The sequence below is a fragment of the Prionailurus viverrinus genome, chromosome D4, assembly GCF_022837055.1.
Source record: "Prionailurus viverrinus isolate Anna chromosome D4, UM_Priviv_1.0, whole genome shotgun sequence".
Taxonomy (NCBI): Eukaryota; Metazoa; Chordata; class Mammalia; order Carnivora; family Felidae; genus Prionailurus; species Prionailurus viverrinus.
Window position 1 is genome coordinate 5669185 of NC_062573.1, and position 22809 is coordinate 5691993.

Below are 22809 nucleotides of genomic sequence, written 5' to 3' on the forward strand. Positions count from 1 at the left end.
ATCCAGTTTCTTCCTCTATGAAACGGGATCATAACAACCGCTTCCCCGGTTTTTGTGGGAATAACGTACGATCAGGCAAAGCTCTGCCTCACGGTGTGGGTGCCTGGAAAGTGATAGCTGTTATTGTGATTTTGGAAAAAAGCATAGAACAGATGATCACATTCATGAGTTGTCACCGTGGGTGATGTAGCCTGTGCTCGGTGAGGTCCAGGCCTTAGGAGTCGCCAGCTGAGATCCTCCGTCCGGTGAAGAGGGCTCGGAGTGCCCCCTGCACGTCACGGTTCCGGAGGCTATAGATCACAGGGTTTAGCATGGGGGTGACTACGGTGTACATGACAGTGGCCACACGGCCCCGCTCTGCCTCATACCGAGATGTGGGCTGGAAGTACACTGCAATGACTGTCCCATAGAAGAGGCTCACCACTGCCAGGTGGGAGCCACAGGTGGACACAGCCCGGAGCCTCCCGGAGGCTGACGGCAGCCGGAGCACCGCAGCTGCGATGGCCCCGTAGGAGGCAAGGATGAGCAGGAAGGGAGTGACCACCACCGCGGCACCCTCAGTGAAGATGAGCAGCTGGATGTGGCGGGTGTCAGAGCACGAGAGCCTTAAGAGAGGCTGGTGGTCACAGAAGAAGTGGGGCACATGGTGGGAGGCACAGAAGGACAGGCGGGCCATAAGCAGGATATGCAGGAGGGAGTGGACGTGGGACACCAGCCATGCGGTCCCCACCAGGGCTTTGCACACGGCCCGGGACATCCTTGTGGCATAGTGGAGGGGGTGGCGGATGGCCACATAGCGGTCATAGGCCATGGCGGCCAGGAGACAGCTATCGGTTACACCCAGGGCAAAGAAGAAGTACATCTGGGTCAGACAGCCAGCCACGGAGATGGAGCGGTCGTGGGCCAACAAGTTGGCCAACATCTTGGGTACAGTGACGGAGGTAAAGCAGAGGTCAGCAAAGGACAGATGGGCCAGCAGGAAGTACATGGGTGCACGAAGGGCTGGACTGGCCCGTATGGCAGCCACGATGAGTCCGTTACCCAGGATGCCTGCTACATACAGGACCAAGAATAACCCAAAGAGAGGCCGCCGCTGTTCAGGACTTGTTGTCAGTCCCAGCAGGATGAATGGGGCTCCCTCTGAAGACTCATTGGTAGCATCCATGGCCGGGCTGGTTCTTCACCTAAGACCCCAGGGGTTCCTTTTTACTGACGGGTCATCTCCCCAGCGTCAAAGGAAAAGGGTGAAGGGTGGCTAAATTGCTCAAGGCTTCCTGTCAACGGGGAAAATTGTGGGTATGGAGTCAGACAGCCCTGGTGTTACACACAGGTGTGACAGTGGGCAAGTCGTGTTACCACCCTGAATCTTCTTCCTTTCTGGCCCTAGGTTTCCCATCTGTAAAATAAGGGAGCGGAACCAGGTGATCTTCCAGGCTGCTTCCAACTTTGATGCTTTGTGATTGTAAGCAAAAAACAGAACAAAAGATATTGCCCAGGATGGAGCCTAGGGAAGGAAGAAAATACAGAAGAAAAGATAGAGAGGCAATCAATACAGCAGGTAAGAGATCTGACCCCGAGGCACTTATTTCAGGAAAGTAGGAATGGGGGGAAATAGAACAAAACAAGATGGAAGGGAGGTACATATGAAAGAAATAAAAATCCCAAATCTGAAGGGCACATGTTTTATATGGAAACATAACTCCAAATACCTAAACACAAGTTGTGACATTTTAGAACCCTGAGGATAAAGAGCAGAGCCCAATACCTCCGAGCGCGTGGAGCCCAAGGGTCTAATGATATTCAGATAACAGTCTGCCATCAAGTGTTTCATCCACAGGAGATGGTAGAACACAGTTGAGCAATATCTTCAGATTCTGAAGGGAAAAAAATATTTTGAACCTAGAATTCCATACTTAACCGAAATAATAATCAAGTGTGAGAGAAGAAAAAAGATATTTTCAGACTTAGCAAAAAAAACAAAACAAAACAACCAAAGAATCTGGATGACTCCCCAGATACCTAGCGAACTATCCCCATGAAATCAAACACTTTTTGGGAAGCAAGCAAATGCACAACTCTCTGTGAGAAACTTGTACAGACAGATAAATGCACCTGCCAGATGCAGGGACTTGACTCCTAAGGACACTGGCCACTTGTTTTAACGTCTTCCATTCTTTCCCGCCTGTCTGATCCTCACAGCAGAAATCTTGGACAATTCTCCAAGAGGGGGTCTTAAAAGGAGAGGGGTTTTAGGACACTGGTTTGCTGGAGGCTTTGCAGAGGCCAACCCTGCAGGGGAATGATCTCTTAATTTTTTCCTGTGTCCTTCTCTATCACAAATAAATAAAAAAATTACACCAAGGCCCTCCCTACCCTAGTGTCTTCCTTTTCTTCCTCCCTGGGTAAGAAGAATCCTCTGACCTTGGCTCCCTGTTGAGTGTGTTTTCAAACTCCCAATCACGTCCCACCTTCCAGGAGAGTAAGAGGATCAGGGTAGATGGAGAGTCGGATTAGTGGCGGGAGGTAGGGGTGGGGGTGGGGGACAGTTCTTTGTAAAATGACTTCTAAAAACTGGACCTGTTCTGGCCCCCGTCTTCATGGGTCCCAGTGAACATGAAAATGCACTGAGCTGTTTGCAGGAATATTCATATACAATCACAGACACACCCGCACAGGCTTGCAGATGGGTGCAGCCTCAAGCTGGTCTCTGCAAATACACAGGCACAATCAATCACACGCAGAAATGTGGACCCAGCACGCACATCACACATAAGTAAGCAGACAAATAAAACCACATGACCCATGGACTCAAATCATCATACACATAAACGGATTGTCAAATGCAGTCACAAAATGGCACTGGGGCTAAGAGAGTGATGATCATTCACATACTCCTGCTCATGGAAGCTTACAGCAGCAACACACGGCTACTGGGACCCTCCACACGTTTGTGCTTTCACTGACCACTTACCTGTGTAAGCACTCTACCAGAGCGTGTTTATGCACGTGCTATCGCTCCTGATCCCCTCATCCATCACATTCTCATGCACAGTCTCAGGGGCCCGCAGCCTCCCGCTTTCACGCACATGGCCACACTCACCTAAGCTCATGATGGGCCACGGCAGAGATGCACCACCCTGGAGGGGCACATCCACGTACACGCTGCCCCATCCCCCCAATGATACAGTGAACGGTGACGGTACTGCACAATCATAGCCTCACACAAACAGCACACATGTGTCTCGTGCACACTTTCCAGTCTGGCCTTTCGCCCCAAGTGTACCCTCTGGCCTCTTGGCATCGCAGGAGGGAACAGCAGTGGGAGCCAGGTGTAGTCTGTCCCGGAGCGTCGGAGGAGGGAGTTATTAGCCACAACTTATGGGGTTGGGGGCCTCGGGAACACCTTAGCCCCAGAGGCAACCCCGCCCCTTCGCTTGGCCCTCATCCCTGGGGCAGGAGGCAGCTCAGCTCTGGGATTCCTTATTCTTCCTCTCCAGGGTCCAATTTGATGGGAGAAAGGGTGCTTGGTGTCGCCTCGCCCTCGAGGGACTTTCAGAAGCTCATGTGTGGTGAAGTTGCTGGCCCTCAGCCCCTGTCTTGTGAAGGCCAGAAGCAAGGGTCAGGCTGATTCCTGAACCCCAAGCAGAGTGAATGGGGGCAGGGGCAGGGGAGCCCAGGGTTTACCGCATTAGCTTCTGGGGCCAACCCGCCTGTCCTTTCAGCTGTGGCTTCTTGCAGGAAGTGTAGGAGTACGGGAGGGTTGTGCCTCTGGTGACTGGCAGTATGTGTGGCTGTGTGTGTGTGTGTGTGTGTGTGTGTGTGTGTGTAGGATTGTATGCCGGGGTGTGGAGACAGACTGTGTCTCTATGCAGCCAAATATGTCACGGGCTTGAGTGCGTGTCTGAGTGTGGCAGCTACATCTGTGTCCGTGTGGGTGGCCATACCTATGAAAGTGTTTCTTTGTGCATGGCTGTTTCCCATCGGGGATTGGGTCTGTGTTGGGAGGGGGTGTGTATTGTGACATAAGGGAACGATGTTGTGTGCAGCATTCCAGGTGGGAATGGCTTGGCATGGCTGGGTGTCAGAACAACCATAAAGGGTGGTTGGGAACATAAGAACACTCCATGGTTCCCTATTGCCTATTAAATAAAGTCCATGTTCCCTATGTGATATCTCACCCATGGATATCATTCCCAGACCCTCACTCTTCACACTCCCCTCTGCTTCTTTTCTAATACATTCCTCTCAAGCCAGTTACATTGGTATCCCTAAAGTCTCCTGCACACGCTGGGCTTATTTCGTTTGCCATGTCTTTGTGTCCGTTTGTCCTTCCCCCATGGAACGCTCCTTTCCCAATTTCCACCCATGCTTCAGGGCCCACCTCACTTTGTGCAGTAAGTACCCTAAATCAGACCCCCAGTTTTCCCCACCTCAAGCCTGCTCTTGTCCTGACTGCTTATCTTGGTAAATGGCGTTGAAGGAGGTTTAAAGGGGAATGCTTTATCAGCGACTGGGGAGCTTTACCGGACATTTCACTCTGGGATTGAGGATCTGTGTCTCTTCCCTTACCCTCCAGAGTGGGCTCTGTTACTGCCTTCCACTCCTTTCCCTTCTCTCTTGTTTGTTTTCTTATCTATCAAATAGGCCCAGCATAGTAGCCTGCAACTTCATGGTAATGTGTAGGATTTATGTAATTATTGCATTTGGTTGTTCCACTGCTGCGAAACATGGACATCCTGTGGGGCCACGGCAGTGGAAGGGGCCAGATGCTTCTGGAAACTTCCCTGATCGTGGTGGCGGCTGTATGTGTCACGAGAGCCCAAGAACCTGCAAAAGGAAGAAAAGACCACTGAGGAGGTCTTTTAAGTATAGACATTATTGAATTGGGGACAAAATTCACATTCTTGGAGGCTGCCAACTTTTCTGATAATGCCTCCAACCATTGTCATGGCACGTGAGTTGTTACAGTGAGGTAACAACTGTTAGAATAGGAGGTGGGATAGGAGGTAAGGGCCGGGGAAGGATCGTAAAAGCTTGTGATGGAAGAAGCGGTTTTAATTTACGTGAACCTTTGTCACAAGGTGCTGATTTGGGATATTGTACTCTCCTCGCTCAAGATGCGGGCTCATCAGGAAATAAGGTGACCAACCGCTCTGGTTTTCCCAGCACTGGGGCAGGTGCTCAAAGTACTTGGTGTTTTAAAACCAGGACAGCTCTGGGCAAACCAGGACGAGTTGATGATCCTGTCAGGAAACCTATAAAATTCTCTAAGATATGAGGAGACAGTTTTGTGCATATCCCTCTGTCTATCAGACTGGGAACCCCCGCCCCCTCCAAGAAGACCACAGTTACCGAGAGAGAGGGTACCCTGGTCCTGATATCAAGAGGTGCCACATTCCCAACGAGCCGGGCTGAACCTTCTGTCTTCTTGCAATCTTGGTGCCTGGTGGCTGATTTCTCCTTGAAGGGAAGTTGGTGTGGTGAGGTTGGCCTCTGGCTGGGGCTCAAGGAACGAGAATCTATGGGGAGCCTATTAGAGTTTGAGCCCCATACTTCAACACTCCTGGCCTCATCTCAGCTAAATCAGGGGAAATGGAGGAGAGATCAGGTGGAGATGACATTGGCTCTGGCCATGCTTCACCTCTCCTCAGCTCCTGCCCTAACTCTTGGGGTCCCCTCCTGTCCTGCTTCTCTGCATTCAGGGACTTCCCAGGGAGAACACAGTGCCTTGGGCCTTGCCCATATGTACCTGAGTCATGTATGAGTCATGAGTCATGAGTCATGAGTCAGGAAGACAAAATCTGTCAAAACCGTGAACTCTGGGTGGAAGAAAATCCCAAGAGCGTTGGGTCAGAAGGTTCTAGCGTGACTCCAGGCTGAGAGCATTGTTGTTACCCAGGAGGGTCATGGCATTTCCTCTCCTACCCCTGATTCTGCTTTTGGATGTTGTAAGCCAAACATAAAGCAGTCTACCGTAATGGACCACATGCTAATCAGAGTAGGCTCATAACCCTGAATGAAATTTAAGCACACCTATAACCATCTTGTACCTACCTCTAAGCTTTAGAAAACATGAATCATTTATCTATAACCCTAAATAAATCTTGAATTAAGACGCAAGACATGTCAATTTGATAAAATACTCTTCTCATGTCTAACTCTCCTTTAGTTCTGAGCCTAGATTAACTGCAATAATAACTTTAGACCGTGACTTAAATTTATCACAAATCTTATTTGCATATCAACTTATCTAACAGATCTTTTGATACAGACTACACTCTAACCCAAATGTAATCTAGCAATAAAAATGAAACCTGAACTCCAATATTAATTAGTCTTGTACTCCAAAACTAACTCTCAACCATTTTCTCTCTCTCTCTCTCTCTCTCTCTCTCTCTCTCTCTCTCTCTTTTTAAAGTAGGCTCGATGCCCAGTGTGGAGCCCAATGCAGGGCTTGAACTCATAACCCTGAGATCAGGACCTGAGCTGAGATCAAGAGTCAGACGCTCAACCGACTGAGCCACCCAGGTGTCCCAATCCTTAACAATTTCTAATAAGAGCTCAAGTTTATTCAAACTCTGACTCCTAAATTTATGCCAAACCTACTACTAATGGAAATCAACCCAAATCCTATAATGTATGTAACTTTAATTCAATCCTAGATTTCTCTGATTGCTTTTAAATTCCAAACCTACCCCTGGGTCTATCCTTACCCTAATCAAAGTCTTAGACATAATCAGAACCCTAATCCTAACTCTATTCTAACCACACCAGTAATTCTGACTCTTTCCTAACTTCATCATATGCCTGAACTAAAGTAACTTCAATCCTACCTGTGTCACAAATCTGATTAGAAGCCAGATTCTAACCTAACTGTTGGGATTTTGGGAATGAGCTTGTGTTTGTTCCTGTGCTGTTCAGCCACTTCCCTGAGAGTTGGAATACAGAGGCCAGTAGGGAGGGGGTATTTATCTCACCAGATTCAGTACCATACTTTGGCATGAGCATCTGAAGATGCTCTCTTGGGGTCAAAGAGGCCAACAGCAGACTCACTGCTCATGAAGAACATTAAAAGGGCAAGAATCTAGGAACACTTGGAGGCAACACAGTTTTTACCTGGTGTGTCTGGGAATCAGCCATCTAGAAGTGCAAGTGGCAAATGCATCCAATAAGTTCACCTGGTAATCTCTAGGGACTCAAGTTGTGAACACTGAGGAACCTAAGAGAGCTCAACAGCCACATGAACCTGATCTTGTTAATGTTAATCTAGAACCTGATCTAGTTCTAGATTAACCCCCTAGGGAGATTCTCGACTCCTGGCTGTAAAGCTTCCTTTTCTCCCCCTTTCCAGTCCCTTAAACAATGACAAGAGACACCCAAGCCACAAGTTCATCTATCTTTGCCCAGAGTGGCAGGGGCCAGAAACTGTCCTCTTATCTTGTCATAGTCCCAACCAAGCTCCTCAGACTTCTCATTCGTGCTCCGGACCTGGACGGCGGAATCGGCTCCAGGTTCTTTTGACTGCCTCCTTGACCTCCTTGTTGCGGAGGCTGTAGATGAGAGGGTTAAGAGCTGGGATGACAAGAGTGTAGAACACGGATGCCATCTTGTCAGTGTCCAGGGCATAGCTGGAGCTGGGACGCAGGTACATGAAAGTGAGTGTCCCATACAGCATGGCTACAGCCGTGAGGTGGGAGCCACAGGTAGAGGCTGCTCGCCGACGTCCCTCAGCCGAGGGCATGCGAATCACAGCCCCGGCAATGAAACCATATGACACGACAATAACCAACACCGTGGCTGTCTGGATGAAGCCACAGATGGCAAAGAGGAGGAGCTCATTGAGACTGGTGTCATTGCAGGAGATGGCCAGCAGTGGAGGGATATCACAGAAGAAGCTGTTGACCTCCCGGGAGTGGCAGAAATTCAGGCGGAAGGTGAAAGTCGTGTGGACAATGGCACTCACTGCCCCTCCCAGGCCTGATACTCCCAGCAAGGCCAGGCATACACGCTGCGACATGGCTGTTGTGTAGAGAAGAGGGTTTCCGATGGCCACGTAGCGGTCATAGGCCATTGCTGCCAACAGGCAACACTCGGCATCAGCCAGCCCTGCGAACACAAACATCTGGAGGGCACAGGCCATGTAAGGGATGGTGGCATGGGGCAGCAGTAAGTCCACCAGCATCTTGGGGGCAATGGCTGAGGAATAGCAAGTGTCTAGCAGGGAGAGGTTGGCCAGGAAGAAGTACATAGGTGTGTGGAGCCGGGCATCCACTTGGATTAGCAGCACCATGCCCACGTTTCCCAGCAGGCTCACCAGGTAGACTGGTAGGAAAATCAGGAAGAGGGTCACACGTAGGTCCCAGCGATCCGTGATGCCCAGGAGGATGAATTCAGCAGGGGCCCACGTGAAGTTCTCTGCAGTCATCCTGCTGGACAGAGACTAAGGAGAGGCAAAGCGAGAGGTATGTAAGAGAAAGGTTATGCCCACCATGGAGGAGAAAGCACCAGGAGTCAGGCAGACTTGGGCTTCAGTCCTACCTGTGTCATAAAATTGCTATGTGTCCTTGGACAAGCCACATAACCTCTCCAAACCTTCGTTTTTAACTCTGAGGAGTCACTACAACTTAACTTTCATGAAGGCAGAAATCTTGTTTGTCTTATTCAATTTTGTATTCACAGTACTGAAAACATTGCCTGCACATAGTAGGTGCTGAACAAATATTTGTTGAATGAACAAATGATGAGTGGGGTGATAGTGTCTGGCCAAGGATGGAAAATTCCATGACTCAATATGCATTCTGCTCTCCGGTTTCCCAAGGAGGAAAAGAGACGATTAAATGAGCAGAGTCTCCTGACCCAAAGGGCAACAAGCTATGGGTCTTGAGGTTCTGGAAGGACATCTTTCCATTGGAGTAGGACCTGGGTGGAGAGAGCACAGTAGTGGTCTGGTATCTTGGGGAGACAGCAAGGAGTGGAAAGAACAGAAGATTTGAATGTATTCCAGGGCCAAGCTGTTCACCTCTCTGAGCCTCAATTTTCTAATCTGTGTAATGAGAAAAAAATGGTGCAAGGATTAAATGAGATAATGTGTGTAAAGAATCTGTCTCACACGGGGCCTGGTACAGAGTAGGAATTTTCACAAAGTATTGATGAACTGAACTGAGTTAATGCCTTGCCTCAATACTGGAAGGAAGCAACTTTCAGGCAATCGAAAGTAGTGTAGTTTCCAGAAAATAGAACACTGCTCCACACTCCCGTGTCTTTGCACTTGTTCCTTGCATCTGGAAGCATTTCCTCTTTCTCTGTTTGGTGAAGATGACCTCCGATGAAAAGGCTTACCTAATGCACTGAAAGGAAACGAAAATACCCCCTTGTTTGCCCTGGAGCTTCCATCTGTCACAGCATGCCATCACGCCATCCTTCCATTGCACATACTTTTTTTATGTGTCTGTCTCTCCTGTGGGCTTGGAGCTCCTTGATTCAATATTCATTCAACCAACATTTATTGGATACTACTACATACCAAGAATGGCTCTGCAATTCGTCTGTGTATCTCCAGGGTCTGGTGTGTAACCGGCGCTCAATAAATACTTGATTGAATGTATAAAATAGTGAAAAGAGTATGAACATAAGCAGTATGTAGACTTGGTTTTGAGTCCACCACTTTCGGGTGTGTAAATCCGAGCAAGTGACTTCACTTCCGTTGGCCTGTTTTCCCCTCGTGTATTAGAAAACAGACTATTGCTGTTGGAGGGTCCTAAGAGGCATTAGGTGTGCAGCATGGGGCCAGGGGCTGAGTAAGTGCTCTTTCTCCTTCCTCTGAGAGAAGCTTAGACCTCTGGCACCCACTTGTGCCTGGTAGGGAGGACAAAGTTCTTCCTACAAAGCATAGCTTGGATGAACAAATTTCGTGACGTCACATGTTGGTGAGGTCGTACTGGTGGAAATATAAATTGGGACATTTGAGGGAGAATATGGCAGTTAAAGGCCCACAACTGTGCACATACCCTAGTGTATTAGTCTCCTGCGGATGCTGTAACAAAGAACCACAGACTGGGTGACTCAAACAACACACATTTATTTCTTGTGATTCTGGAGGCTGGGAAGTCTGAGACCAGTGTGCCAGTGTGGTTGGCTTCTGGTTGGGGCCCTCTTTCTGATTTGCTTCTGGTTGCTTTCATGGCAGATAGAGATAGAGAGCAAGCCGTCTGACCTTTTCTGATAAGGGCACTAATGCCATCATGAGGACCTCATCCTCATGACATCATCTAAACCTAATTACCTCCCGAAGGCTCCACTTCCAAATACCATCACACTGGGGATTGCGTATTCCACATATGCATCAGGGAGGACACATTCAGTCCATAACACCTAGTAATCCTTGTTCTTGGTGTTTACTTTCGAAAACTCTCGCACATGTATACAAGGAGATGTGCACAACGGTGTAGGCACTCCTGGACTGTTTTTAATGGCCAAACATTAACCAAGCCTAAATGTTTACCAGCAGGCTCGTGGGAGTTAAACAGGAATGGATTGAACTCATACATATCAATGTGGAGAAATCTCAAAAACATATTGAGGTGAAAACATGATTTTCAGAAAAATATACAGATGGATGAAAAAGCACAAAATGATTGTTATGTGCATGTGTATAAACCATACAGCTGATTGTTCCACACAAAGCTGGGATCCCATCTAAAGAGCCCCGGGGCATCTCAGAAGGCTGCCTCACTTTTGCCCCATCAACACATCCAGAACTAATCTTTCTTATCTTTTAAGATTCGGGGTCACTTTTTGCCAGGAAGCTTTATCTCAACACCAAAATGCCCAAACTCATGCTGGAACCCCAGTTCTATAATAGCCCTACTCCATTGTTTTGTAATTACCTAAGTGTTTGTCTCTCTCACCTAATCAAGCATTTGGGACTATGCCTAATTCTTCCCTCTATCCTTAGGGATACAGAATTTTAGGGATCTTCCCATCCTTCTTAGTGGGGTCACTGGTGGAGGTAAGACAGCCTTTAGGGGTAGAGAAACCACATGTTTTCCATGAACAAACTCAGTTGACTGGCTAAAGTTCTGCATCCAGAACCCAGCTGGTAGTCAACCCCTTGTGTGTCTCTGCATCCTGCCTGGAAAACAAACAGTACTCACCTTCACAAAGTGAGGAGCAGACCTGCTTCAAGGGCTTCTCCATTTCTCCATCTGTAAAGTGAGGACAATGAAGCTTCAGAACTTTTAAGTTGCTTTGAAATTTTTGAGTGCAAGGATCCCCCAAACTTCAGTTATGTAGCTTTTGTGGAGTGTGTGGTGTGGTTGCACACGTGCATGTGTGTGTGCATGCACATGCACAAAACACGGAATTAATTCTCCATTAATTTCTGTCACCTTACTGCCCATGAGAACAGTCTAGGGTATCTTTCCTTGAAGGTAAGAAAACTGAGTTCCAAAGAATGGAGGGGATTCATTACAAGATACACAGCCATGAAGGGATAAAGTTGGGGCTTAAACTCACATCTGGCTTCACATCCAATTTCTTTGTCTCCAGGCAGAGACCCCAATTAGATCCTTAATAGATTACCCAAGCCTATGGTGGCCACTATCCTGTCTCAGTCCTCTCATCTTTATTTTTTTTAATTAAAAAAATGTTTATTTATTTTGAGAGAGAGAGAGAGAGAGAGCGCGAGCAGGGGAGGGGCAAAGAGAGAGGGAGAGAGAGAAAATCCCAAGCAGGCTCCTTGCCGAGCAAGGACTCGATTCACAAATCCTGATGTGGAACTCAATCTCATGACCATGAGATCATGACCTGAGCTGAAATTAAGAGTTGGACGCTTAACCAACTGAGTCACCCAGATGCCCCAGTCCTGTCATCTTTAGATTGAGCCGATTGGGCCAGATCAGCGGTTCCCAGTCTACCTTGTGGACTTCTGTCATTAGAATTAGTGGTGAAGCTTTGTGTAAAAATATATGGCTGTGCACACTGCCCAGACATTGGGACTCAGTTGATGTAGAGCAGGCCTCTGAAATCTGTACTTGAAAAAAAAGATGTTCCAGGTGGTTCTGCTGTACTGCATGATTTGGGCCCCCTGGACAGCAGAGCTTCTCAATCTTGAGTGTGCATAGGAACCACCCAGGGATCTTGGGAAATGAAGACCCTGCCAAGAAGGAGGGTGGTTTCTAATGAACTCCCACTTGATACTGATGCTGTTAGTTCGGGCACTGTGCTTTAAGTAGCAAGACCTGGGTCATATCGAACAGCATTTTCAGCTCTGACATCTGAAGATTCTAGCTTTCTGGAGGCTTCTTTCCCTGCTGGCTCCTTTCTCTCTGCTGAACTCTTTGTTCTGACTCATCCTCTCTCTCCAGACCCTGCTATACTCATGCACATTTAAGTCTGGCAATTCTCAATATGTGGCTTGGCCATTTTCTAGCAAGACCTAGTTCTTAGCTTCTCCCTCCTCAGCACACGGGCATTTGATATGTCTTAGTCCGGACACCAGCCACTCTCAATGTGGTTACTGGGTTGTTAGGACATACCTACGAGGTGGAGAGGAGTGGGGAGATCTTCTAGCAGAGCAGCTCAAGCCAGCTTTTGGGGTTAGAATGGCAGGGGCAGGTAGCAGAGAGTTCCCCACTCCGATGTAGGAACAGGGGGACTTATGCTCTTCTTGGGCCCTGGGATAATGGCCTCTTTCTGTTTTCCTCCTGAGTCCTTCCCTCTCCGCTGTCCTTAGCCTCCATGGAGACTCCCTCTCCACATCCTTTGGGGACTCTCAAAGATACCACAGCTGGTGGCAGGGGAATACCAGGGATGACTCACTCTTTGGTGCCTGGGGAGGATGGAAAAGTTTGGCTAAGTGGGTCCCCAGGCTCTGTATGGGGAAGACAACTGTGCTACCCAAGGAGAGGGGCCCTTTGACTCACTTTCCCCATCCATTCTTTGGGCTCGATGTTATTTATTATGCTTTATAATCCACACCAATGCAAATTCTTCTTGTGGGTCTTCTAACACTTGACATTGTTCCTCTTGCCTGAAATGTCTGGCGTCTTCCTCCTCTCTCGGAAAAACTATTTTTGTTGCAGAACGAGCTCAGTAGCCACCTTCTGCAGGGAGCCTTCCTGCCTCTGCTGCGGGGCCACCGCGGCCCTCTGTGTGACTTGAAGATGCAGTACAAGAGCCTGATTCCAAGACAGATGAGGAAACGTGATTGTGTTTGATGCAGCAGACGGGGAGCAACTCGAGGCCAGGGCCCGCCATGGAGTCAGCTCTCAGGAAGAGAGATCGATCCTCTTGCGGTGGGCACAGGCATAGGTGGTTGTAAAAGCTCCCAGGGTTGAAAGCCACTTGGAATGGAGAGTGGATGGAGAACCACTCTGCAAGAGATTGGAATGGGCTGAGCCTGAAGTTAGGGATGATTCAGCCTGTGTGGACAGATGGCTATGGCTGGGAAGCTGCAACCTGGAATCACCCCACTTCCTTCTTCCTTCCTTCCTTCCTTCCTTCCTTCCTTCCTTCCTTCCTTCTCTCCTTCCACAGAGAGCGAGAGAAAGAGCACGAGTGGTAGTGGGGGAGAGAGAGAGAGAGAGAGAGAGAGAGAGAGAGAGAGAACCTTAAGCAGGCTCCTCACCCAATGTGGAACCTGATGCCGGGCTCAATCTCATGACTGAGATCATAACCTGAGCCGAAATCTAGAGTCGGGTGCTTAACTGGCTGAGCTGCTCTGGTGCCCCAGGAATCACCCCATTTCTATGGTGTGTGTCTTTCAGTTAACCTGTCATTCTTGTTAGCAGAGTATCTATTAGTTCACCGAGCTAATATTTATTGTACTGTACTATGTTCTGGGCTTAAGTTTAAGATCTTAATGATGAACCCAATAGCCATGGCTTCCCTTTTTTCCCATGAGGCTTGCAGGGAGAAAGTCAGAATTAGCTGAATAAAAACGCAGAGGAGAGTGTTTTAGGTGGGAGTGGTGACATGTGCAAAGGCCTGGAGGTGGGAAAGCAAATGGCACATTTGAAGAATTGAAACAAGCCTGTGGGCTTGGAGCTCAGAGAATGATGGGGAGAGAGCTGTGATGAGCCCAGAGAGGTAGGTAGACACCACATATCAGAGTATTTCAGGACAGGCTGAGTATTTATGTATGTATTTTATCCCCAAAGCAATGAGTTGCTACTGAGAAGTTTAAGGAAGGACTGAGACATGGTGAGATTTATATTTTTTAAGTTATTGATTGATTGATTGATTGATTGATTTTGAGACAGAGAGAGAGAAAGTGCGAGCAGGGGAGGGGCTGAGAGAGAGGAGAGAGTGAGATTCTGAAGCAGGCACGCTGCCAGCACAGAGCCCAATGTGGGGCTTGAACTCATAAACCATGAGATCGTGATCTAAGCCAAAGTCGGATGCTTAACCGACTGAGCCATCCAGGTACCCTGAGATTTACCTTTTCAAAAGATCACTCTGATTGTTGCGAGCAGGAAGTATTGAGGGGAGACCAGTCAGGAGCCTGGTCATGGTCCAGGCTAGAAATGATGGTGATCTGGTAAAGGAAGGGCACGTGTGGGACATGAGAAGGCAAAAATACTAGTGAAGCAGATTAAAGCTCTAGGTGTCTCCCAAGCAAGGCTACCATTTGACTTAGATGTGTCTGTGACTCTAGAAAGAGTGGGTTGGGCACTGTGGCACACAACAGAAGGAGAGTGCCCCTAGAATTTTGGTCCCAGCTCTGGAAGGGGGCAGAAACCCAATAACCCCCCATAGAGCAACAGCTCCTGGCAGTGTGCTCAATGCTCCTCCAGACAGAGCCACACAAAAAGGAACAGCATGTTGTGTGTGGTAAGAACTTCCCCTTCCTGTCAAGAGGTGGACTGAGAATATGTTCCATCGACCTACCTCTGTCATGGCTAAAAGTCCCAGGTTGACTAAGTGACATGCATGCCTGTTGGTAGCAGAGGAGTACCCTGTTTGCCAGCTCACTGTCTCTAGAAATGCAGGTGCTACTGGGCCCTACTGAGATTTAGATCCCACAAATGCCCCGTCACTATTCTTGTGTCGGCCCCTGCAGGCTGTAGAAGGAGTAGGCGAAATGCCTGCTGATGCCTTGTGTGCAGTCGGGTCTAGTCAGGACAGCTGGCCCATATGGACTATTCGTCCCAACACTGACAACCATCTGGATGGAAGCAAGAATGAACTGCAACAGCCTGTGGACTGAACTCAGAGTGGTTTGGCTGGTGATCACTCACGAGTCCTGGCCATTAACCCTTTGCACTAACAGTTGGACTGTTCTAAAGGGGTTAATCCTATGGCTTGGACGATGGGAAGCCAAAGGTTGGATGATCATGACCCTTGTGGGGCCAGGATATGTGGAGACATTTGGGTTCCCCAGCAAGAGCTTGCAGCAGTCCTCACCATCTTTCATGTCACAGCTCATAAGGTGCTGAACCTTTCTGGCAATCAAGAAGCTGATGTCCTAGCTTGGGTACCAGCCTTAGCAACTGGCCCTTCAGTAGACACTGTGGATTGGGTGCATAGAAAGAGTGGCCACCACAGTGCCCAGGGGGCATGGCATATTGCCCAGGATGCCAGATTGCTTACGAAATAGAGTGACTTGGCTAATGCAATAACAGCATGCCCTGTGTGTTCTAAACAACGCCAAGGCAACTGCCAGAGGAGTCTGGGGCCATCCGCCAGAGTTCTCACGTGGTGAGGATTGGTGAGTAGATACATCGGCCCCCTCCATCCCAGTGAGGGTTCTAAATATGCCTTGGTTTGTGTGGACACTCTCTGATCTACCCCCACCTTTCCACTATCACTGTATAAGCCAGGCTGCCACACTCAGGGACAGTGTGACCCTTTCTAGGCAACATGTATGGTGTGTGCAGCCAGGTCAGATTCTTAAAGCTGCAGCCACATTAACATCTAAGGATCAGGCCACAAGTGTAATCCTTATACAAGGGAAAAACCTTCCCACACACATTGCTACTACAGATCTGCTTTTTGGCTTTAGATTTCTGCTACTCCTGTGGTGTCTAATACCTTGATAGAAATACCTGTCTACAGTGAGCTCACTTATATGCCCGGCAAAAGCATTAATCCAGCTGTTGGGTATGTGGGTGGCTGCCCCTCCCTGGCTCGTCAGGATTGCCATGGTGGGTACCACCATTCCAGCAAGTGGGTTTGGAAGGTGCTGAAGCAGCACATTAGGGAAGAACTAGCTAGAACTAGCACTTTGAATTCTTCTGATGTTATCAATACTGATCCAGAAACCTGGCCCCTGGCACATTCTGTCAATAACACTGGGCATGGATATTCTTTTTCTGTCAAACTATACAGGCAGCCCATCAAACTGCTGACTGGGGAAGGTCCTAAAAGTACCAAACCTCAGAGCCATGGTGGCTGCACTCAGATTTGGGATGGGTTCATGTAGCCTACTCCAGGTTATGGGTATTTGAGCACCCAGGCACAGAACAGAGCAACCACCCAAAACAGAGCCAACCAAGTTGCCCCAGGGATATGGGATGGATATCACTGGAACATTCTGTCACACGAAAGGAGAGCAGCTGGCTTGGTACTGACTGGTTGCCCTTTCTAGGTATTTACTGGGTAGCCTCGGAATGGGACCCAGTGGTTGTATGGCAAAAATTTTTAGCCATGGCTTCCACCTGGATGGTTGTTGGGTCAATGCATCCTGAGTTTTCTCTGGGCACAGGGGAGACCCAACCCATGGTAACAAAAATTGCCAATTTCCCTTTCCTCAAGGCCAGAGGGACATACATTTTTTTCTACTGGTACGATCATTTGGCCCGGAGGACATTATAACAGGTATAGAAGCCCTTACTGAGTTTACCTAATAGGCCTTAAAGGACAATTGGTAACACCTGCCTTTACTTAAGGTTGAAATGTCTCTAATAAGAAAAGCTGTCCTCCAAAATAGAATGGACTCGGACATTATTACTGCCTTGCAAGGAGACACCTGTACTATTATCTACACAGTGTGTTGTGTGTTCATACCTGATGAGACTGTTAACGTACCTCTTTCGTTTTTTCTTCTCTCTCTCTTTTTTTAATTTGGGTATAGTTGACACACAATGTTACATTAGTTTCAGGAGTACATCATAGTGATACAATGTGTCTATATGGCAGTGCTCACCAGGGCAGCCACCATCTGTCTCCATACAACACTGTTAACGGTATCCTTATGTATCATCTTTATTAAATCGGGTGAGGACACAAGTGAATGCTCTGAGTGATCTGACCCCCAGCCTAGGGGATTTAATAAATCAGTGGTTCGGATCATGGAGTTCTTGGTGGAGAAAATCGTTACTTATTTCAGGAATCGTCACCTTTAACCTGTGTCTTCTTTGTATCTGCCTATACCGTTGCTATGGTATCTGCTTCCAACGCGGCCAGATAGCCAGCGAACGAACCGCTTTTCCGTGCTAGGGAAGCCCCTTGCAGACTGCTCAGGGCACACTGCAGAAGCAGGGGAAGCGTGAGATTAAGAGCAGCTCACGGGGCGGGGGCGGGGCGTGGACGAGGTCACGGAGAGGATGTGACCTCAGGTTGACCCTGCCCTCAGCACGCCACTCAGCCCGCTGTTTCCACAGTGGGAGCCATTTTCAAGGTCTCAGCCTTGAGAGAGCAAGGTGCTGCTGGGATCCTCTGGACGGCAAGGCGACCGAAGCCCTATGAGGCCTCTCTCTGTATAAACTTTTACGCCTCTGGTGGGCAGGTGCGGATATCTCCTCGTCTCGTGGCGCCTGAGACAAGACGTGCCTTGTAAGTCCCCTTGCTCGTAAACACTGCCGCCTACCAATCCGGAGTGGCCTGCGTCTTTCCTTGGTTTCTCCTTGTCCTCCACGAAGGCAGGCCAGTTTGCAAACTAGCGGGCGCGGATCCCGTCCCACTCCTCCGTGGCAGCCGGGTCTATGTGGGGGTGATATCCCCCCCCCCTTTCCTAATCCCCTTGATCCTTCACAAGACTTCTCCCTAATATATTTTTTCCCGTGTCTAATTATTCTCTGCATTTGCGAGACCTGAACTGATATATAGTTCACAGAGTGTTGTCACAATTGTATACCTTTCAGGTTGCTTCCCTTCTTTGGTGATGAATGATGATAGTGTGAACTTTCACGTATAGGCTTTGGCGTGGGCATGTTTTGTTAGACACCTGGGAATGGGATCACCTCCTCACATGGTAACTCTGTGTTTAATTTTTGCAAAAGCATCCTACTGTTTTTACAAAGTGGCTGCATTATTTTACGATTTGACTACCAATGTAAGAGGGTTCGCCCTTCTCTCATTCCTGGCCAAGATTTTTGTTTTGCCCCCTTTTTGGAGTATAGCCATTCTGGTGGAAGTGAAGTGTGGTATCTGGCTGTTTTGACCTGCACTTTCCTAATGACTCACAACGTTGAACATTTTTCATGTGCTGCTTGACCATTTGTGTATGTTATTTGGAGAAATGTCTATTCAAATCTTTTGCCCATTTTGGAATCAGGTTATTTGTCTTAAAAAACATTTTTTTTTAAGTTTATTTATTTATTTTGAGAGAGACAGAGACAGCATGAGTGGGGCAGGGGCAGCGAGAGAGGGAGAGAGAGAAGCCCAAGCAGGCTCTGTGCTGCCAGCACAAAGCCCGATGTGGGGCTTGAACACACGGAGCTGTGAGATCATGACCTGAGCTGAAACCAAGAGTTGGACGCTTAACTGAGTGAGCCACCCCGGCGCCCCATTGTCTTTTTACTTTTAATGTTTATTTCATTTTTGAGAGACAGAGCATGAGCAGGGGAGGGGCAGAGAGAGAGGGAGACATAGAATCTGAAGCAGGCTCCAGGCTCTGAGCTGTCAGTGCAGAGCCCAATGTGGGGCTCAAACTCACAGACTGCAAGACCATGACCTGAGCTGAAGTCGGGTGCTCAACTGACTGAGCTACCCAGGCGCCCTGGGTTATTTTGTCTTTTTATTGTTAATTGTAAGAGTGCTTTATGTATTCTTAATACAAGTATCAGATATATGATTTGCATAGATTTTCTCCCTTTCAACGGGTTGTCTGCTTTTTTTATTTCATTGAAGTATAGTTGACACACAATGTTACATTGGTTTCAGGTGTGCAGCCTAGTGATTCAACAACTCTATAGTCAAGTGTAGCTACCATCTGTCACCATATAACACTGTTACAATACTATTGACTATGTTCCTTATGCTGTGCCTTTTATTCCTGTGACTTACTCATTCCATAATTAGAAGGCTGAATCTTCCTCTCCCTTTCCCCTATTTTGCCCATCCTCCACACCCTCCCCAATGATAACCACCAGATTGTTCTTTGTATTTATGAGTCTGTTTCTTTTTTGTTGTTGTTGATTTGTTTTGGTTTTTAGATTCCACATGTAAGGAAAATCACATGGCATTTATCTTTTTCTGTCTGACTTATTTCACTTAGCATAATACCTTCTAGAACCATCCATGTTATCACAGATGGCAAGATCCCATTCTTTTTAAAAGGCTGAGTAATATTCCATTGTATATATATATCACATGTTTTTATCCATTCATGTACAGATGGACACACTGATTGCTTCCATGTGCTTGGCTACCATAAAGAATGTTATAATAAACATAGGGGTGCATATATATATTTTTTCAAATTAGTGTTTTTGTTTTCTTTGGGAAAATACCTATGAGGGGAATTAGTGGATCATATGGTGTTTCTATTTTAAATTTTTGAGGAAGCTCCATACCGTTTCCCACGGTTACTGCACAAATTTACATTCCCACCAATAGTGCATGAGGGTTCCCTTTTTTCCATATCCATGCAAACACTTGTTATTTCTTGTCTTTTCAATAGTAGCCATTCTTACAGGTATGACGTGATCTCTCATTATGATTTTGATTTACATTTCCCTGATGATGAGTGATGCTGAGCATCTTTTCATGTGTCTGTTGGCCATATGGATGTCTTCTTTGGCAAAATGTCTATTCAGCTCCTTGGCCATTTTTCATCAGATTATTGTTGTTTTTTAATTTGGTGTTGAGTTGTATAAGTTCTTTATATATTTTTGATATTAACTCATTGTTGGATATATCATTTGCAAATATCTTCTCCAATTCAGTAGGTTGTGTTTTTATTTTGGTCATAGTCTTCTTCTTAATTTTGATGAATTCCATTTATCTATTTTTTTTCTATTACTGCTCATGCTTTTGGTGTCACATATAAGAAACCATTGACTAATCCAAGGTCAGAAAGATTTATTCCCTTGTTTTCTTCTAAGGGTTTTGTAGTTTAAGTTCTTACATTAAGGTCAATGACCTATTTTGATTAATATTTGTATTTGAGGTAAGGGCCCAGCTTCATTCTTTTGCATTTGGATATCCAGTTTTCCCAGCACCATTTGTTGAAAATAGTATTCTTTCCCTGTCGAATTGGCCTGGCAGCCTTGTTGAAAATAAACTGACCGTAAACATGAAGGTTTATTTGTGGACTCTCAATTCTAGCCCTTTGATGTAGCCTTGTGCCAGGGCCACATCATCTTAATTACTACAGTTTTGTAATAAGGCTTGAAATCAGGAGATGTGCATCTTTCCTAATTTGCATTTCTTTTTCAAGAATATATTAGCCATTCTGTGTCCCTTGAATTTCTGTGTAAATTTTAGAATCAGCTTGCCATTTTCTGAAAAAAGATAGCTGATATTTTTATAAAGATTGTGTCAAATCTGAATTGTTTATTAATTTTCATAGGGTTTTTTGGTGGATTCCTTAGGAAATCTTTATTTAAAAAAAATTTTTTTTAACGTTTTATTTATTTTTGAGACAGAGAGAGACAGAGCATGAACGGGGGAGGGGCAGAGAGAGGGGGAGACACAGAATTGGAAGCAGGCTGCAGGCTCTGAGCCATCAGCCCAGTGACCGACGCGGGGCTCGAACTCACGGACCGCAAGATCGTGACCTGAGCTGAAGTCGGCCGCTTAACCGACTGAGCCACCTAGGCTCCCCAAGGAAATCTTTAAATATATAACATCTGTCATCTGCAAATAGACATAGGTTTACAACTTTCTTTATAATCTGGATGACTTCTATTTCCCTTTCTTAATCGCTCTGGCTGGAACCTCTGGTACAATGTTGAATAGATATGGCAAAAGCGAGGGGCACCTGGGTGGCTTAGTCGGTTAAGCATCTGAGTCTTGATTTCGGCTTAGGTCAGGATCTCATGGTCATGAGTACACGCCCAGGTGGCTAGAGCGGGCTGGTGTGAAAGGATACTTTTTGCAGATGTTATGGGACTTAAGCTGTGTGGGCCTGGAGCAGACCAAGGTGCCTCAGAGGGGAAAATAACATTAAGAAAAAAAGGTCCTGAGTGGAAATGCGAATGGCACATATGAATGAAAGATAGTTCAGACATAGTCAGCATCTTATTTTTAAATAATTGTATGACACAAAAGGAACAGGAAACTCCTGGAGAAAGTAAGAGAGATGTGAGGGAGAGAACCACTTCGGTATTTGATATCATTCTAGAAGTCATATATTATTTCATTAAAAAAGAAAAAAACATGCTGCATACCAAAAACCACTGAATTGTATAGTGTAAGAGGATGAACGTTATGGTCAATGAATTATATCTCAATAAAACTGTCATTAAAAAAACATATTATATTGGAATGAAAAACAACTCGCTGTTCACATGAGCGCTGCATAGAGAGGGATTTTCTAACAATTCCAGCAGAAGCGTCACAAGGAGGAATTATTTTATTGGTTTCATGTATGTAAACTGAAAACTTAATGATGTCAAAAAATCAAAAAGAAAACTGAAGGTTGAAAAAGTGATTGGGGAGGGACACCTGGGTGGCTCAGTCAGTTGAGCATCCGACTTCAGCTCAGGTCATGATCTCATGGTTTGTGAGTTCGAGCCCCACATCAGGCTCTGCACTCTCAGGGTAAGCCTGCTTGGTATCCTCTGTCTCTCTCTTTCTCTCTGCCCCTCACACGTGTGCACTCTCTCTTTCTCAAAAACAAACAAACAAACAAACAAACAAACATTTAAAGAAAGAAAAGGTGATTGTTGAAAGTTTGCGCTACCAGGAAGAATAGAGCTTAAATCTTTAATATAAAAAAGACTTAATAAAAGTCTTTAAAGTAGTCAAGTGATGTGAAGAAATAATTTGCAGAAGAATAAATAAAATTTATTTACAGACTTAAGAGAACAATAAGTTAATAAGCAAAAAAAATCGAACACAAAAAGGACGTACTATTTTTCACTTACTACGTTTGTAATGATTGAGTAAAAACTGAGAACACATACTACCTGTAAGATGTGGAGAGAGAGGCACTCTCAGAGAACACCATTTGGAATGTAAATCAGTAAGAGTTTTGTAAATTATTTTGGCTGCATGCATCATGAGCCTGAAGAATATTCCATCCAGCAACTCCACTTCTTAGAATTTATTGTAAATATATATATATATATATATATATATGGTAAATGTATATATATTTACAATGATCTTCACTGCATTATTATTTGTAATAGTGAGAATAACAGAAAAACATAATCATCCAAAATTAAAGATTATATATTAACGTGGCATCTGCTTCTGCAATAATATTAATTATGAAAAAAAAGGAGGGGAAATTTCATTGTCCACTCCAGTGTCTTCATAAATGCCTTGGGCTCCGGGGTTTTTAATGCACCTAAAAAAATACGCTTATTCTTTGGAGATGTTTTCTGACGGTTCCTGATCCAGACGTGGCCACATCACTGTGTAAACCTCGCTAGTTGATGAGTAAGTTTGCATCTGAAGCTGTGCGGGGAGAGCTTT

General features: G+C 46.3%; 2 protein-coding genes across 2 annotated transcripts; both read right to left on the minus strand.

Annotated features, from left to right (window-relative positions):
- Positions 1-214: 214 nt before the first annotated feature.
- LOC125150731 (olfactory receptor 1K1) lies at positions 215-1165 on the minus strand. Its single transcript, XM_047831002.1, has one exon. The coding sequence runs from the start codon at positions 1163-1165 to the stop codon at positions 215-217; it is 951 nt and encodes a 316-aa protein (XP_047686958.1).
- Positions 1166-7471: 6306 nt separating this feature from the next.
- Positions 7472-8425, minus strand: LOC125150465 (olfactory receptor 5C1). The gene has a single exon (XM_047830413.1). The coding sequence runs from the start codon at positions 8423-8425 to the stop codon at positions 7472-7474; it is 954 nt and encodes a 317-aa protein (XP_047686369.1).
- Between the last annotated feature and the right edge of the window lie 14384 nt (positions 8426-22809).